We start from the raw sequence: 20175 nt of genomic DNA, 5'->3' as shown, positions 1-20175 counted from the left end.
CTTCTAAAACATGTTTAAGGTGACACAAAATGCCCAGCTTTCTGTAAAGTGCACTACTATCTTGCAGAGTTATGTCCATGCTAAAGAAATGAGCCAAGTTTTTATTTTTACTTGGGGGTTATATTAGCTAAATATGAAATCATGTCTTGAGTCAATAAAATAATAAAAACGAAATTATAAAAAAGGCAAAGCTTACGAATACCCTGCTGCCAAGCAGTGAGGATGTACTGCAGTTAAGCAAGGAATTCCCTATGAAAATACTCAAGTCCACTTCCAATCCGTGCACAGAACACCCTGTGGGTTAAATCAATCTCAGAAGAGTTGTCTCGGAGGTGCTTGGTGTAAAACTATCACTGTAATCATTCACATCTACCTCCTTCCTTTTATAACATAAAGTTAGAACTAAATGCAATATGTATGCAAAGCAGCATTTTTGATGGGTGACATAAATATGCTTTTAACAAACAATAATAGTAAATTTAATTTCAAATCTCAAGAAAATTAAGAGGAGCTGAGGAACAGAAAGCAAGAGTCACAATATGCACAAGGTTGGGTTTCTAGAAATGGTCAAGAACAGTATCTTGGAAACAGGTAAAAGAGCTGAGCATAAATGGATGACCAGGGACTCTGATGTGTAACTTTTTGCGGATTTGTTAACTCAATGCTGCCCAAAAAATCTGCCTCCCTGAAAATGCATTGTATGCCCCAGAACCTTTACAAACTAGTTGCACTGTCTGCAAATACATTTAAGGCTGTGGGCAGACAAATCAATGTGAAATGTATTACTCAATGACTTCAAGCAAAGAACTTGCTGTTCAAATACAACAGAGAACAAAATATCTTAGTCAGACAGGCTTTTATACGATAAAGAATATACATCATTTTTCAAACCAAAATGGCTGTACCAACTATGTTATCCTTATAGTATAGTAAATGTTCACCTACGATTACAGATTACCTGCTGGCTAAAAATCCTAATTAATGTATGATGGCATAGATCACATATGCAAAGTTTTCCAAAGTTAGGTTGAAACCTAAAACAAGGGTGTCCGGCCTTGGCCATGGACAGCTAGATAAATTGTAAGTCAGACTTTTAGGATAGCCAGATAAAATATATTAACATCTGCTAAATCAGTACAATCTGGCTCTGTTGGTCCTACTTTTGAGGCAAATAGCCTCACGTGGGCCTCTTTTCTTTAATGGAAAAACAAGTTTGGGTTGAGAAGATCAAATGATCGCTTGATGAAACCCTGCTCACATCTTTCATAAGATGAGTTAATAGGTAATTATTGATAGTGTCTGTTAGTGATTCTACAAGAAGAGAGATGACGGTGCACCTGTCAGGCAATGTGAAGTCTGTAACTATCACTCTCTACATGGTCTACAAACAGTAAGTATGAAATAGCGACAATGTTTTCTTAATAAACAGACAAGACACTTTAATAATGGAATGATAAAGGCTTAAATAAATTAGAAACTAATAAGCAGTCTTCAGACACTTAGCACACAAGATTAATCTCGCAATGTTGTGAGAGTTGCACTTCCTCTTGAAATAGTAAGATGGGAAAAAAAGGTAGGACTAGTCGGGTCTATGGCTCAGGGAAATAGTTTGAAATGGGCTGTAAATATTAGTTATGTAAGATTTAAATTGTCAAAACTGAATAAACACAGACATTAAAAGGCATATCAGTTATTAAAGGGTCACAGCTGGTGGAAAGTATTTGCATGGCATCAAACGTACCAAAAGTCCCAAGAAACATTTCTAAAAGCTCATAATAAAAAACATTTTGCGATTTGACAAGGTTGTTAATATATATTTTGAAGGCTTCCAGCAGAGGATTTCACTTTATATTTGACTTCTGAGGCAGTGAGTACATACACAAGAGATGGCATAAGAACTAGCCAAGTAAGAAAATGGTGTACCACATCGTAGGGCTGACCAAGAGAAATGCCAGAGAGGATTTGCACCCAGACTCGAATATATAACCGTCTGATAATAAATGTGTATTATAAATCACTAACCAACGTTTTATCTACTGCATTTAGCCTGGCCATTCTGCCCTAGATTTTCTGAATCAGTAGGGCCTTGTATCGGCTCAATTCTCAAGTGTTATCTCAGTTCTCACCTCCCAATATTCCCATGTTCCCCATCACCTCTGGCCACACCTCTTAAAAACCAAAACACACACCAAGAGTTCAATAAATAAGGGATTGTCACCCATCCTAGAAATGGCCCACAACATAATATCATTACCACACAACTACTAAGGGCCTTCTCATCCGCTATATTATGAGTTCCATCGGCTATAATGTACACTTGTGTTAAGGCTAATGGGACATCGGCCACATTTGCCCCAGAGTATACTGTCCCCGTAACTCAAAATAAAGCCGTAAGACTACTGTCTCAGATGAAAAGTTTGGAAACGTGAGGAAGGCAACTGGATGACCAACAATACTACAAATCAATAGCAGACTGCGACTGGGCACTATTAAAAAAAAAATACAAAAACAACTTCACATTCCCTTGATGTAATCATTGAACTGTACGTTATGGTTGTTGAAACAAACAAAGCGAGGGGAGGAATGCTTGAATTATTCGTAGTCATTCACGCACTGTGCTACTCTAGACAGAGATCAGTCATATGAAAATAAGCTACAGTTCTGCTCCTATACTACCATTGCAGCCCAAACTGCCAGGCCAGATTTCCTGCAGATGGGAAACAAGCAACGTCAGACCAGTTTTGTTCTGCTTAGGCCTCATCAAAGCATTGAACCTACGTCTGGACACACCTTGTGCACTTAGGAAGTCTACAGTAAAAATCCATAAAATGGTGGAAGGAATATCTGAGTTAATCTCAGCCACTGGTGATCACTCAGACCCACCTTCCACACCATTGTTATTTGCCCATTATGCGACTCTAAAAAAAGACCAAGACACAAAAATAGATTTGAATTATTATTATAGTTAAATTGGCTTCTGTGCAGATGTCATTTTAACTCTATAAGCCCAATTTCTGCAACTCCTGCTTTTTCAAATGATAAGTTTCCTTTGATGGCAGTAACTGATCTTTAAATAACATCCAGTTTTTTAAAGATATAAATTGAAACTACGAAGGTCAATTATTCAGAAACTAACATCTAAAGACATCTAGGATTGTTTCCAATCAATCTAAATTATTTGCAGCTTATAGTAGAACTTATAATGTTTGAAAAAAAAGACACCAATTCATATTTAAACTTATGCTCTTAAAAGATAATGGACAACACATTTAGCCAATTACTATAAACTACCACTACACAATGGCATGAAAAACAATGTAAGAAGGCAATATTATGCCACTCGTTTTCGTTTGCAAAGTTTATTTGACAACTCTATGTCAATTCAAAACGCAAATAAAATATAATCCCCAAAAAATATTACGCCACCCTACTTACATGTAATATAGAGGAGCATGCCTCCGATCACCTACAAAACTCAAAAAATGTCAAACTCTTTATTAACCCCTTGCATGCTGATGACGGCCGGGAGTCGTCATGGCACACAGTGGTCATGTGCTGATGACGGCTCCCGGCCGTCATGACCGCACCCGCGATCGGAATGTGCCGCACAGACGCAGAATCGCGGCAGCATGCAAGGGGTTAAAAATACTTATAAAAAGAAGACAAGGGTAATAGAAATGAAAGATTTTCTTATTATGCTCTACCTGGTAGGGTCGTCAGACTAGTACTGTATGCCCCTGCTAGCAATTTGAGAGGTCTTTGTTATGGTTACTTAACAATAACAATATACCTCTTAAAGTCACCAGGAATATATCTTTTACTGCACGGTTTATGTGAATGAAAAGCGTGCTAGATACCTATCGTTTACAAGTTGTGAGCAAAGTGTGTATGAAGATGACACCATATGCAGATTTATAGTCACACACAACAATTTGCTGAATTCAGAATTGTGTGTACTTGTTAGAAATCTGTAGCTTTTCCTGAATACCCATGATCACACATCCCTGTGCATGTGATGGTGTGTGCACGCTGGATTTGTTATTTTCTGGCGGCCGCTGTCCTGGATATTGACTTTTACTGCCGGATGCCTGACCTTAGGATGGCCACCAGTGTACCGGTGTACTGTACAGTCCCCTGCCTGACCCCAAGATAGCGTCTATAGTGGTCCCCTACACGTTGTTTTACTTTCCTTGGGCAACAATTGGACATTGACCAGACCTTGAACCTATCCCCTAACCTGCCTACACATCAGGACTTGGATCCCGCGGAACTTACCCCAGACTGTGGAGACCTGGCGATTTACCTGATGCCCGGTGGAGCTACCATATAGCTAAAGAGGAGATGGATTGTGGACTCCCCCTCCCTGCCAACACCTACCCAGCCGGACCTTGGGCAGATTTTCCCCTCGTCTTTACGTCCTATCTTCCTCCTACCCCTTTACCCTATCCCCTTACCCGTCCTTGCTCCATTCACCTTGCCCCCTATGTTCTTTAAATGCTTTTCTTGATACTTATGTAACTTTTAACTGATGTAAATTGCAACATTATTGTCCCTCATGTAAAGCGCTCTGATTCCATGTGGTCTAGCCAACGCTATATAATAACACATTGATTAAATTTGTTCCCATTTAGTACTCTTTCTCTCTTTGTCTACCTCTATAGCACCTAGCTCCTATCCACTCTCCCCTGAATCTCGCACCTTGCCTGCTAGTCTGCCTAGCACCTTGTGCTTTGTGCCCTATGACTAAGCACTCCTTCTCTCCTTGTTGGGAAAAGATCCAATATTTATACTCTGGAGTCTCAGCGTACCCGCTGAGAGAGTCCACTGCACCAAGGGAGCCACTCACAGCTGAGGTATGGTATGGCACCCCTTGCCAAAGCACTCCCTCGCCCCTCTTTGAGGAAGGATCCAGTATGTAGGCCTTGGAGTCTCAGAGACCCTTCTGAGAGAGTTCACTGCTAAAGGGAGCCTCCCACAACAGAGATAGGGAATGTGATACCACTTCCCCTGGGATCACAGCTTACTGGACTTTGGACGTTGCTTTGACTAGTCTACCAGTTTGTGTCCCAGTCGCCCTTCCCCTCCTCTTTCCATGCAGTGTCCTTCACCCTCCTCTCCTCTTTCCCGCCTTCATTACCTGTCTACATCCCCAGCTCCTTCCCCCTCCCCTGAATCTTTCCCCTTGCCTGCTTTTCCCTTTACATATTTGTGCTTATTGTTTATCTTGACCTTATAAGTAACTATGTTGCCATGCTCTAATAACTGTGTAACCTTTGTAACGATGTAACCTATAACTATGATCTGATGCTCATGTAAAGCGCTCTGATGCCTCCGGGTCTAGCCAGCGCTATATAAAACTTTAAAATAAATAAATCGATCATATGTATAAGAAGTGAACCTCTTAAAACTTGTGATGAGTGAATTTGTCTTCAAAGAAGGTACATTCTTATCATTTGGAGCATTTGGAGACACAGAGACAGCTTATAAATACCTGCAATTACTATTTATATTTCTGAAAGTGATACAAATATTCAGAACTTAATGTGCGAGGGTATATTTTTTTTCAGATAAACAGGATTAGATATTCATTCGATGGTTTCTACATTTTCGAATGCTTTTATTTTTTGAAAAATGTACCCTAATTATGGATACAACTGTTAAGATTACTGACTAGTACGCTACGATGTTCTTGTTTAGATATATTAAAGAAATGATCTCAGAGCACCAGTGAGGTGAAGAGCACACGGCAGTGAAAAGAATATTTATACTCAAATAAATTCATATATTTTTAGTTAGTCCATCAGACAGAAGACAAAGTGGCCATAAAGTGCAGAATTTGAAAAACAATATAAAGTATATGTTTGCCTAAATGTTCCCCAAAGTGTCAATTCTTAATATTGTGTCTTAAGTGCGAGAATAATGAAGATGGTCTGATTCATGTGTGCGAGTGTCCTAGAAGTACTCTTTCCTACTAAGAAATTAATGAAAAGACAGGGTGGCAAGAGAGAAAACAGCTTTTGTATTCTCGACAAACTTGTTAGTATATTCTCCCTGGATATTTCAAAGAATCCTACAAGGATTTTCTTTCAATAGTATAATATCTTAACGATAATACAATTAATACACACTGACTGACGTACAGCTAGCTAAACACAGTCAGGACTATTGGCTTTTTCAATGGTTGTTAGTGGTTTAGGGTATATGAGTAATAGCAATGATTTTGCACTGAATAAGTTATATTGGAAATGTTTCAATTCTGAAATTGTGACACTGTAAATTAAACATTACTGAGGCCCGTGGTAGGGGTAGTGGTCTTCAGAATGTCTCAATTACTCCTTTTATGTTCATTGTACGTTAGACATGTACCCACTTTTTCTCTTCACACCTCCTTCAGCTGCATATCTTACACCTCCTCTTTTTCCTCTCCAGCACCTTCATTCAACCTTTCCTCAATGCACTTCCTCTCATCTTCTTCACGACATCATCCTCCAAATGCACCCTCTGACCTGTAAGCACTGTGTTTTCTTTAACTTTCATCGTGACAATATTTTGACACCTGCGTACGTCTTTTACACACATTTCCCCAGCATCACATTTGCAAATGAATATATGACCATTGCTCTGTGTGCTCTGCAGAGAGGCCAAGGGTTGGATGACAATGTATTCTGAACACCTTTCTGACCCACTGACACAGTGAGAAACGTGCACTGCCTTCAGCCTCCACTCCAGAACTCTAAATAAAGGTCCGTTATAAACACCAAGAGTTAACTCAGTTCAAAGTGTGCACTATTCAAGAGTAATATGCTTACTGGAAAAATACAAATACAAAACATCCTTGAACTAGTCAACAGCCTTAGGAAATACAAGATTAAATAAAACATGTGAAATATAAACAGGAACTAAATCGCCAACATGGGTTACCTCAATGTTTGTTACATCAACTGTTCAGAAATCGATGAGTGTTTTTACCAGTAAAGCTAAGGACATGAATGCAGGGCCTGATAGGGACCCTTTTCAATCAGGGCCGGACTGGGAACCACAACCGGCCCTGGCAAAGTGCTCGACCGCCCCCCCCCCCCACCCACCCTCCCTCCCCACCCTCCCTCCCCACCCCCACCCACCCTCCCTCCCCCCCCCCACCCACCCTCCCTCCCTCCCCCGCCCCACCCCCACTCCCCCCCCTGCCCCCCCCCCCCACTCCCCCTCCCTCCCCACTGGGGGGGGGGCAGACGGTTTTCGGCCGATTTTACGACCCTGTAACAAAAACCGGTCCCCACCCATGCGGTGCACCGGGGGATTGCCCGGTGCCCGCTATGGCCAGTCCGGGCCTGTTTTCAATGTCCGTTTTAAATCACTACTGGGTCTGAGACCCAGAGGTAGCCGGCCCACTTAAAGCTCCGCCATTCTCTACGTTGGTTTACTTGAAAGAATGCCATTGATAACTCAAATGGTAGTGTACACATGAGGCAATAACTGTTTTAGGGTAGCTCTAAGCATATGGGTGAATTTCTAGGTATTGACTTACGGTCTTACTACGAACTTCCATGAAGCAGGAACAGCCAAGAAGCAAACTGTACATTGAAGTGCGTTTTATGTAAATTTCTAAGTCTAGCCTTTGAGACAACTTTAGAGATCTCTTGCTGACTAGTGGTTTTCCCAATACATGCATTATATGCCTATACAGAGGTGCTTTTTGTCAGCAGGATTTTTTTCCTATTAGCTGCCTTCACTTTTTTGACAGCGTACAGTCTGTGCACATTGATGGCAGCCATTTAAAAAGTAGTTCCTTTCTCTTTAGTGAAACAGCTGGCTCAAAGTGTGTTTTTGTTTTACTAACTTTAAGTGCTGGGTATTTTTGTTTTTGCCAGCACGTCAGATTTTTTTGTTAGACAGTGATTCATTTTCAGTCTCCATTTTAAAGCTGCTGTTATAAAGATAGTCACACTGTAGCTGCCATGCCTGGTGAAGTGGTGCTTTTCTCAAGCTTCCTTCACAAATAACAAAACTAAAATGCAGGGTGTAACTAAACGGCTTGCTATTTAAAAAAAAAAATTTCACTATTAAAATGGCCACATCAGGGAATTTTTTTAAATGTAAATATTTGAATCGCATGCAAATGGCAACCACTCTTATATGGCTGCATGTTTTCTTTTTTTAATTTTATTTTATGCATACACTTTTTTAATCTTTACACATGCTTGCGAAGAAGGCTAAACCTATTGGCTTTGCCAATGCTTGTTTACATATACAGTAATGCGTACATGCTAACACTTTCACATACAAAAAGGCCATGACAGAGTAGATGCAAGTCTCCAAAAAATGGCGGCAGATACACAACACCCAGCATTGTTGTAACATACAGGGAACTGGACAGAAGACAATGCGTCCTCATCTGCTGTTTATATGCACCAACCCTTCGGACAGGTCACCCAACATGCCTCATCCTAATTCCATCTCCAATGGAAAGCACATGGATGTGCAATACAAATAGTCCTAAGGACAGGACCCTTCAGAGGACACCCAGCGAACCAAACTAGTTCTGGAAAACACATATCTGTTACGAGACCAATTTAGACTATACCATCAGGCCAAAGTAATCATAGCATGTCTTTGTACCATAACTAATGCGGGCGACATCCTGGCGCATACCTAAATCCTTAATGCACTATTAGGATAGCAATCCTAGGCCCCGATTAGGACTCTGGCAGTCCATAAACCGCCAGACTTGCGGGGCACAGCATTGGCATTCTCCAGACTGCCCTATTGTGAGTTGGGCAGTTGCCCCGCCACAGCCACCGTTCCCTGGTGTTGTTGCTGCGGTCATGTAGCAGTAATATGCTTGGTGTGACCGCCGCGGTCACGCCAAGCAGATTATAAGTTTCCTCTCCACCAGGGTTTTCATGGCAGTTCCACCACCATGAAAACCGCGGCAGAGAAGTGGATGCACATAAGAGGGAGCAACATGTGTCCCCTGTGTGCATGCACACCAGTTCCTGCACGGCGTTCCTATTGTGGTGACCATTTTTAAGGCATCGCCGTGAGAACGTAAAAAAAAAAAAAAGCCAGCAAGATAGAAGGAAACTCCTATTCTGGCTAGCTGGCGGTCCGACCACGGTTTTGGCGATGCAGCGGCAGGGCAGACACGGCGTTGCACCACCTAAGACGTAATCAGACCCGTATTCAAATCTTCCATCATCTTAAATAATCCTCATTGTCCTGACAGTTGCCCAAGTTCCTCCTGATTCACCCTTTCTGAATCACATTTAGATGCCATTCTTTCCATATCTTTTTCCCATACCATTTACTGAGTAGTCTATCCATCGTTTGCTACCCTAACTTGTTCTTGTAACTCCACTCATGGCCTCTTCTTACGCGGTTAGGTGTAAAGTCACAATTTGTGTATCCGCCACGCTTTCCAAACTTTGATCATTCTCCCAATCCTATCTGTCCATCTTTCTGCACTTTCAACTTTCCATTTCAACCATAGAGTCCTCTTCTTCACACACTAATTCATCCACCTGCCTTTGCTAGCATCTGTATTTTACATTTCCCAATCTTGATCTACCGTCATGATCTAAAAAGCCAACAATCAGGCCTGACAAAGGCATCATATTTTTCTGTCATTATGAAAAGGCCATTAACAAAAATCCGATTGAGGTTTGTGGACTGGGGGAGATCTCTGCCACATGTTACTCAAAACTTCATCGTCAGCTTCCGATATCAACAGTGGAGACTACGGAAATAGCTCTCAGAGGTGGCTTCTCAGTCAATCACAAAATGCTTCATTCTTCAAAGCGAGTCAGTCGACTGTGGCCAAGCAAATGTACGAGGATGAAAATGCAGTATGGAAATTCCAACTCATCGGATTTAGAGTCTGGGATGACACAGAGGTAATATTGAATGTTCATTCGATAAATTATGTATAAGTTCATTATCCTGGCTCACATTTGATTGAAATAACAGAAAGTAGCAACATCTATGATCCTTTGAGAGTCTCACACATCAGCACTACAACAAACGAGGATATACTTGCACTGGGCATTCGCTGGGAATCATCTCTTAAAAGGTAACCCGTATTCGTACACCCAAGCAATACTAAATTTGCCTACAACCAATAAGCAAGGTAGAACCCCAGACCCTACTGATACTTGCGTTGCAAAAACAAGATAATGTGACATTACCCACCACGTCTCGATCATACACAGCAATATTCAGATCTCTGTTTCTAGTGTTGATTTGGATTATGGGGCATGTACTTGTGTGTCATATAGTCCATCTTTAGACTCTTCACAATATCCAGTCTTTTGGCGGCTCAGTAGCCCATCCCATACACCTGGGCCACCAGAGTCACAATACTTTGAAGGAATAAACTGAACTTATTGCCAATCAACAGTTACCAATTTGACCAATTCTACCTACGTCTTAGCTGCAGAAGCTTCTCGCTGCATCACTGTCGAGCACATCTCTGACCCTCATACAAAGTACCTATTTACACCACACAGTCACACCCAATCCCCTTTTCTGTAATGCCCCACACACACATCCAGCATATACCCTTTCTAAAATACTAACCAGCTACCCCGTTCACTTGTTGTCCTAGGATCGAAGCACATCTCTGGTCTTTTTGCATGTGCACAGGCTGCATGCTAAATCCTGCACTCACCAGCTATCAGCCTCCTCACCACGTCTTCTCTACTATGCTCCTTACGCCAAGGGAGCATCGTCTCTACAGGATGTCCTTCACAAGCATCCACACGTTGCAGCAACACTTTTCAGCTTTACAGCTGGAGCACTTCTCCAGTCACTAAACAAACACCATCCAGTCTAGGTACAAGCCACACCAACAAACACATTTTTCTCCCACACTTGCATGCACCAACCAGTATGCCTCTGAGGGCAAGGTAACAACAGTTCGGGCCACCCTGGTAGAAAGTAGCAATGACAAATTCTGGTGCAGAAAAGTCAGATATAGCTATCTCTTAGCACCACGTGTCAGCATCTGCTGGAATAAAAAAAGAAATGTAATAAGGCAAGAGGCTAAAATTAAGACCTTCAGCACATTTAGGACCTCCAACTAAACACCAGGAACCCGTAGTCCACAGGAAAGAGCTGGCAAGGATGAGGAACAGCAAAAGAATAAATTATCACTGAAAACCAAAATCATTATAAAGCCAACAACAAAACAGGACAGAAGACTAAGTCCAGAGAGCTAAAACTACAAGCCTTGTATTTTTCAGAAAGCAATTCAAGCAAATATCAGTGTTTAGACTATAACCTACAAAAGCAAAATATGAAAGAAGGTAAGAACCCCCGATCATGTAGTCTATCCAATGATCTGCCGCTGCTTCAAAACATCCCTCAAAGGGTTCCGGTTGGTACCTTACTTCCACGGAACTGATCTGGCAGCGCTGTCACTGCTTTATATAAATGCAACAGAATTAGGATATGAAAACAGTATCTGTACAGGAACAGTCTTCCGGAAGTCAATTATGCAGGGAAGAGGACAAGCCAAATTCTTTAGCAGAATTGACATCTATGAACTAAGCGATAGCATATAAGTAATATATCACTATCAAATCTTTCTTTAAACCCATCTCGCAATCTGTTCCGGAAGCAGAAACAGATCTGGCAGAGGGACCAGAAATGTAATGTGTAGCCGACCACAGGTAAATCAAACTCCGCTCCTCATTCACTTTGACCCACCAATCCATTAGACTTGCATAATGTACTCCATCCCCGATCTGCTCCTCCATGCCTCCCACAGACTGAGCTAGTACAATTATTCAGTTCTGGATACACTGTCAATCCCCCTTGACTAAGGCAGTACAATTTTCAGATACCACCAGCAGTCACTCTCGCAGGGGCAACTTGAAGCAGATCCAAGGGCTCTCTCTGTTCTTTCTTTAAGAGGCTGAAAACCTATAGTCAGAATATCACTTATGGCCCCTTAAGTACAAAGCATAACATTCTAGCCATCAGCCAAGCAGCCCCTGGAAAAGAAGTAACTGTGCTGCTACAACCTGTAAGCAAGCTGTGCAAAAGACAACACAAAAAGACATGGAGCTCCCTTTAAAAGCATATGAAAGCTCTAACCACAAGTCACACAATGGGTAAGCTGCAGCAAACTACAGAGGCCAACAACACACTGCCAGGGCTTGCATCGGGGAGGAACACATGGCACTAATTAACCTAAGGAGTAAAGAGCTAATCTGGGGTTTGCACAACAGCCTGCTCCTACACTAAAGCACCTTCTGTTACCAGACTACTTAATGGAATTAACCCCATTCCGCTTGGCCGCCCAGCTCCAATCTCCAGGGCTACCTGCTGCATAGCTTCCCCGTCCCAAGAGTTTATCCCCTCCAGCCTGATCCAAGCTCCTGGGGTCCTTAAATATTCGCTACCCCCACACCTATGCCTCAGTGCACATTTCTCTTCACCGCCCGATACAAAGGGGGTTGGGTGACATGTATGTGTCTCTGTGTGTGTGTGTGTGTGTATGTGTGTGTGTGTGTGTGCGTGTGTGTGTGTTAGTGTGTGAGAGAGATAGGCTGGGTGAAAGAGACGGTGGGAGGGAAAGGGCAAGAGATAGAGAAAGAGAGACAGATAAAGAAGAAAAATTACTAAGACTTCAGCAGGGGGTAAATACAACAAAAAGCAATATAAAATCCCTGCATGAATCTAAGACTATTATAGTGCACTAGGAGACATCTACAACTAACTGTAGATGAAGTAACCAGACATCAAAGAACACAAAAATGCGGAGACGAAATAAAGATCAATGAAATGTGGCTAAGATGTGAAGACCAAACCCAAGATGTGGGTCCTAAATTAAATCAAATCAAAGGAAACATGAATAAACAAACTGGTTGGTCTGGGCACAAAAGTATACTCTGCACAGGGCTGAGTCAAGATTATCAATTAGTGACAGACGAGAAGGCCATGCAGCCCACACTAGCAGGGATGGAGAACAAAATGTCCAATCAGTAAAAAAATAGATAGTGCATACCAAGATGCACCCAAAACACTTCCAATAAGCCATAATCCACTAACATTTGACATCTAGCAGCACTTTCGACCCAACAGTACTCACTACACATTCATTACCTTTTCAGTTACAGCTTTAATTTGTTTTTATCGAACAAAACCCATTAGACAGGCTCCCCATACAACACAGCACCAAAAGTCACATAATCGGCAAAGCACTGCCAATAGAATGGCACGTTCGTCACACAACACACATTCTAGATTTGTTTAGATAGTTATTTTAAACGTACTACACCTTCAATTGCACAACACTACATCAAAGTTATTTAGTGGAGTGGTGATGCTGCCTGGTAAATATTCTGCATAGGGTATGCTGTAGACAACAACAAAGAAAAATTGTGAAATCCTTTAGCACCCCCATTCATGCAAATAACACGCTACAGTAATCATTCAGTCTTCCAGGTATACCAGCATATGGGCAGTGACAGCCAGCATTGCGGAGTTGCTGTGCACTGATTTGGGGAATGTGTGTGCTCTCATTTATGGATGCTCAAGCACACCACTAGAATGCTGAGCAGACTTAGCATAACCTTGAAGGTACAGTCTGGTAATTCTGTGACACCTACTCTCACCACTCACAGCCTCTATGCGGATGGCCATCGTGTTTGATGTAGCTGCGCATCAAACGTTTACAACATTGACAGGAACCACCGTGACAGCGGTTCCTGCGGATGTTTCGAGTTGTCCACGGTGCCGACGGACAACTCAAGATTTGACAGTCAGAGGCGTCTCAGTATGGCAAGGGTAAAGTTCTCCGCCATACTGCAAACTTACCTCTGCCAGACAAACTCTAAATCACGCCCAAAACGGAAGACAGGCTGCAGGTGTCCACACTAAAGAAGTAATTCAGTCAAGATGAGATCAAGTACAATACAGATAAAGCAACATAGGTCCCTTCTTTTAGGCAAAAATAGATGTTGAAGTCTTCGAGCAATAATGTGAAAATGCACACATCAGCCTACCACCATAGGGGAACCCCACCATCAGCTGTCTAACCTTGCATATGCTACGCCTGGAGTCAGAAGAATTTTTATTTAACAACAAGGGGTGGTGATGGACAGAGTTTCTGAATTAAGCAGAATACTCTCACCCAGTCAAGAGATCAGGGCTAGATCCAACACCGTTTTTTAGCTCACTGCACCATCCCAGCTCAGAACCTGGCTATATGCAAATTAGTCTGGTCCTGTCCCAGTGCATGATGGGAACAGGGCAAACCAAACTACCAAGCCAATTCTTACACTGGGAAGGAAACAAGCTTCCGGGGACCGGTTTCTGGCATTTCAGCCGTCGTCGGCCCGGCTTGCTTGAATCCTGATGGTGCAATGAGCAAGGGACTCACATCTGAGTATACCCTTCCACGCTTATGGTGGACAAAATATTTAACAACAAGGGGTTGTGATGGACAGAGTTTCTGAATTAAGCAGAATACGCTCACCCAGTCAAGAGATCAGGGCTAGATCCAACAGCGTTTTTTAGCTCACTGCACCATCCCAGCTCAGAACCTGGCTATATGCAAATTAGTCTGGTCCTGTCTCAGTGCATGATGGGAACAGGGCAAACCAAACTACCATGCCAATTCTTACACTGGGAAGGAAACAAGCTTCCGGGGACCGGTTTCTGGCATTTCAGCCGTCGTCGGCCCGGCTTGCTTGAATCCTGATGGTGCAATGAGCAAGGGACTCATATCTGAGTATACCCTTCCACGCTTATGGTGGACAAGATATTTAACAACAAGGGGTGGTGATGGACAGAGTTTCTGAATTAAGCAGAATACTCTCACCCATTCAAGAGATCAGGGCTAGATCCAACACTGTTTTTTAGCTCACTGCACCATCCCAGCTCAGAACCTGGCTATATGCAAATTAGTCTGGTCCTGTCCCAGTGCATGATGGGAACAGGGACAGATTGATTTGCATATAGCCAGGTTCTGAGCTGGGATGGTGCAGTGAGATAAATAACGGTGATGGATCAACCCCTGATCTTTGGACAGGGTAAGAGTGGTCTGCTTAATTCAGACACTCTGTTCATCACCACCCCTTTTCTGAATCGTTTTTGGCCACTATAGGTGTGGCAGGGTATACTCAGACATGAGTCCCTTTCTCACTGCACCATCAGGATTCAAGCAAGCCGGGCCGAAGACGGCTGAAATGCCAGAAACCAGTCCCCGGTAGCTTGTCTCCTTTCTGGTGAAGAATTGGCTTGGTAGTTTAGTCTGCCCTGTTCCCATGATGCACTGGGCCAGGGACAGACTGATTTGCATATAGCCAGGTTCTGAGCTGGGATGGTGCAGTGAGATAAATAACGGTGATGGATCAAGCCCTGATCTTTGGACTGGGTAAGAGTGGTCTGCTTAATTCAGACACTCTGTTCATCACCACCCCCTTTTCTGAATCGTTGGAGTCAGAAGAACACATTAACTCACTCCTAGAATAAGGCAAGCTGTGTTTTTGGAGGGATTTCAAAAAAGTTAAAGTGTAGATATTTTGCTACCTATTAGGCGAAAATGCAGATTGACTAGAACAGGTTATTGTAGACGCCCACAGAACAAACCTCTTGGTTGTTCACATTATGATCTAAAACTGGATAAGAGTGTCAAAAGATTGTTTTTTCAGAAACGTGTAAAATTAGGAGGTCTTCTAAACACTATCTAGCAAGGAGCCAAGGCCAACACATTTCACAAATTATCACAAACTGCAAAAAAGTGTTGGCGGGAGAACAAATGTGTTAAAACTTTCTGACAAGACATACACTTTCACCATGGATTTTTAAAAATAGGGAATTGTGACTAGTAGATGGCATAAGAACTCAAGTTAAAAACAGTGGAAAACTCTTTCACACACAGTCACCGGTAAATTGAATTATTTTTTTAAAAGATTTATTTTTATCAAAAAATGAGAACTGAAGAATTCAAATTCATGGGGTAGACATAAGACTTTAGTGCATTGATGCATGCTAATTTACCATGGATTTCTATTCTTCAGACATTATTATTATTATTATTTAGCTTATAAAGCGCCTGGTTACTCTGACCGGAGTGTCCCCGCACTAGAACACCACCAATCCCTGACCCCAACCAAGCCAGGAACATTAACAATGCCCCAGACTGCCACTTAGCCTGAGGAACTACTTCTGACCTCCAAACGAGCGCTGAAACAGCCAGGTTTTTAATTTTTTCCTGAACAGAGTTTTGGATGCACACATCCGTAGATCCAAAGGCAGGTCATTCCATGCCTTAGCCGCCTGGAGGCGAAAAGACCTCCCTCCAGCTCAGGCGTTACGTACCCTGGGCACCATCACTTTGGCTGTGCCCAATGATCTCAGGTTACGAGCTGGTTGATTTACCGTCATTAGCGGGAGCAAAAATGTAGGCCCCTTTTGATGGAAAATCCGGTATCCAAAGCATAGGGCCTTAAAAGTCACTATAGCTTGTATTCTGAGCCAATGGAGTTTCTTCAAGGCTTCCCCCACTGAAGCTCGCCTAGGAATGTTCAGAATCAGCCTTGCTGCTGCATTCTGAACCTTCTACATCATATTCAGGTTCTTGACGGTCACCCCTTGACGGTTTTATGGTGATAGTTTGCTACACACAGTAAATTAAATGCCATAAACGTTTGCCCTTCTTGTATTTTAACTGGTGCTCTCCTGGCGTCCTAAAATCGAGCTGAAGCAAACCTTTGGTACTGCCCACAAGTACATATAACTGCATTAACTCAATTACGAGTAGCTGAGGGATGGCGCCTTGCTACACATTAAACTGGTTGGAGACGCAATCATCACCTACCTTGGGCTGCGCTCGACGAGGAAATGCCACCTTGGGATCGATCTAAAAGACAGACAAAGAGGAAAATGTTACAAATCGCAGCAACAGAGAGTAAAATTCAAGCAAAGATAGTGAATGGATCTTACTGTCTCTTGACAGACAGGTGAAGTAGGAAGTACACACAGCCTAGCATCATAAAAGACGGTAGTTGGGAGCGACAAAATTGTGTTTACAGGAACCTGACAGCCATTTTATACATGACACACAGGTCTAGCACAGCATAGCAATGTTTGCAGATGACTCAAGCACTAAGGCCATGTACAACACAAGCAACATACAATACATGGTTAACAGGTGTGGGTTGGAGTAAGGATACTTAAAGATGGCTGACAGGAACACAGCTACAGAGAAATGGTAGCTTACTAGCGTCTGGCAAAGAGCAGTACATTCGGAAAGGACTGCAACAAACATTAGACCAGAGATCTCCAAACCTTTGCTGTAGTAAGAGCTATTCAATGAAAACCATCATGAGCTACTAATATTAATAACGTTGTTTTAGTGACCGAATCAGGCCAGATTACTTTAGTAGCCACCATATGCAAGATTACCAGCAGTAATCACCTTAGTGTATGAGATGTGATGACCAACAGTAACGTAAATTTGTCACTATTTCGCCTCTAGAAGGGTAACTCATAAAAGCCAGAGCTGTAATGCCCCTGGCACCAATTTAGTGTTAGTAAAAAGTTTTCCCAACAAGGAATTATCGATTACTCAAATTTATTTATTTATTTATTTGTTTAAACGGTTTTATGTAGCGCTGGATAGACCCGGAGGTATCAGAGCGCTTTACATGAGTATCAGACCATAAATGCAGGTTACATCGTTACAAAGGTTACACAGTTATTAGAGCCTGGAAATATATAGTTACAAGTAAGGTCGAGACAAACAAAAAGGACATATACGTAAGGGAAAAAGTAGGCAAGGGGAGAGATTCAGGGGACGGGGGTAAGAGCAGGGGAAGTAGACAGAGTATCAGCTTCAAACATAATTTGGCTATTCCACCGTTTTTCTCCAAACATCAGTTTATTGATTCTTAAAATACACACATTCTCGTTTTGAATATACAAATTTCAATTTAGTTATACATATATTCATTCAACCGAGCAAAAGAGTTTAATTTAGTAAGCTGGGCTGCACACTAGAGAGCCACTTAAGAGGTAGGTGGACATCTACCAGTAGCTCACGAGTTACTCGCCGGAGAAGTCTGCATGAAACTATTTGCAGGAGGCCCTCCTCAAGGCACACTATTTAGAAGTGATCACCACACAAACCCAGGGTAGACAGTTAAACTAAATCCTGAGCCAGAGTACAGTAACAAGAAGATTGTTTACAAGTAACCCTTTTCAAACACAACACCTACAAATGGCTATCGCAGGCACTGGAATGTTTGTATTTACGTAGAGCAGACATAAAAGGGGTGCCCTTTTCAAGCACCGTTCTTAAAAGGAGGCAGTTATTGCAATCAGAATATTTACAAACACCACCAGCAGACAGCAGGGTATTTGCATTTATAGAACATATCAGTAGCTGAAAATATTTACAGCTGGCTCGTCTTAAGCACAAAATTGGCAAATGACAGCCCACACCTGAATCAGGACGGGACACGTACAGGTTATGTCACACAGGATTAGAGTACAATGTTTACAGTTGCTGAGAACTACATTTAGGGGTCTGATTCACAAGGGTAAATGTACACTATTGTGTAAGTTTATGATTATTCGCTATTCACAAAGGTATGTTACTAGTAGTATCTGTACGACGGGCTAGTCTCCACGTATTAAAGGATAGGGTTTACCTTAATGAATCAGGCCCTTTAAAGGTAGCAGACGTAGGCAGATCTCAGGCAATTCCTGTCGCTAACCCAATTCAGGAAGGATCTCAAGACCTGGCTTTTCGACTAAACCCCGGTGCTTAGAAGAATTAGCAGTCACCCACCCAGGCCCCACAACCCCCTCCCTACCTTAGCGCCTCGAGACCCTTATGGCTGAGTAGCCACGCTATATAAACCTCTGATTGTTTGACTGAGTACAGTTTGAGCAGGTTAGTCCTAGCTGCGGTCACAGACAGCACATCTTTTAGAGTCAACTAACTGCAAGAAGGTGGAGCATTCACAGATGAAGGCGGAGAACCAAAACAGACAGCAGACTGTTTACAAATGGTGCGCACCAAGCATGATGCTTAGAGGTGCTGTCAAAAGCACCAGACTTTAAAGAAAACCGAAACAAGGCCCCAGAGACAAAGGGCAGGGAGCAGAGTGTTTGCAGGTGCCATCAAAGGGAGAATAATGTTTACACAATGTATTAATCCCTGAAAACAGAGTATTTACACAGCAGTAGCAGTAAGTCGTGTTTACAGATTGTTGTTTTTACAGGCAGACACAACATCTGTAAATGTTCTGTTGCCTATTCTGAGGACAGAGTAAATGATGATCACAGAAAAGCAGCATTCAGACAAAACACTAATAAGACATTTAGACGAAACATTAGTAAGACATGTGACAGAAAGTTACTAAATGTTTGCCTTTAACAGTTGTGAGAGAGATTCAATGTTTACAGGTAACTGTCACAAAGAGCAGCACTTACAGGCAGTTACTGCAAAGAGTGTGTGCAAATGGCTGTCGCAAAGAGCAGAATTTATAAATGTCTGTGGCCGAAAGTGCAATGTATTACATGGAGCTGTCATGACAGCAGTGTCAACACGGGCAGATTTCACAGACAGGAGGCTGCTTCTAGACAACTATATCAGAGAACGGTTATTTTTAGTAAACTGTCACAGCCAGCGGCGGGCAGATAGCAGACACAACCAGGGCATTTAGACTCTCCAAGTACTGAAAAAAAGGAACAAAAGTGCTAGAGACCTTTTGAAACTGAATGCAAAATGACAGGCAGCTGTCATCCAAAGCAGTGTTCACACCCAGCTGTTTGTAAAGGGCTAGCACCTGTGAAACATGTCTGTAAAAGCTCTATTTTATGAAGATTTCCTGTAAACCCTATTGTCTGTGGCAGCCGTCTATAACACTCTTCTCTCCGATAGCTGCCTGCAAATATCCAGCCCCAAGGGACAGGTGTCACAGTCCGCAGTGTTTACAAATAGCTGCAACATACAACTGTGCTTACATATAGCTGTCACGGTCCGCAGTGTTTACAGATAGCTGCAACATACTACTGTATTTACAGACAGCTCTCACGGACCGCTGTGTTTACAGACATCTGCCACGGACCACAGTGCTCACAGATAGCTACAACATACAACTGTGCTTACATATAGCTGTCACGGTCCGCAGTGTTTACAGGTAGCTGCAACATACTACT

The 20175-nt window shown here is 42.4% G+C and overlaps 1 protein-coding gene across 5 annotated transcripts in view; it reads right to left on the bottom strand.

The window, feature by feature from the left end:
* MSI1 (musashi RNA binding protein 1) overlaps positions 1-20175 on the bottom strand; it is a 155698-nt gene that overhangs the window by 89348 nt on the left and 46175 nt on the right. For all 5 annotated transcript variants that reach the window (XM_086942857.1, XM_086942858.1, XM_086942859.1 and 2 more), the window contains one exon: positions 16826-16867. In XM_086942857.1, the coding sequence (XP_086798983.1) occupies positions 16826-16867 (42 nt within the window). The remainder of the gene's footprint in view (positions 1-16825; positions 16868-20175) is intronic.

Source organism: Lissotriton vulgaris, chromosome 11 (genome assembly GCF_964263255.1).
Source record: "Lissotriton vulgaris chromosome 11, aLisVul1.2, whole genome shotgun sequence".
Classification (NCBI taxonomy): Eukaryota; Metazoa; Chordata; class Amphibia; order Caudata; family Salamandridae; genus Lissotriton; species Lissotriton vulgaris.
Note: the sequence above shows the minus strand (reverse complement) of the source record. Positions and strands in the feature narration are given on the sequence as shown.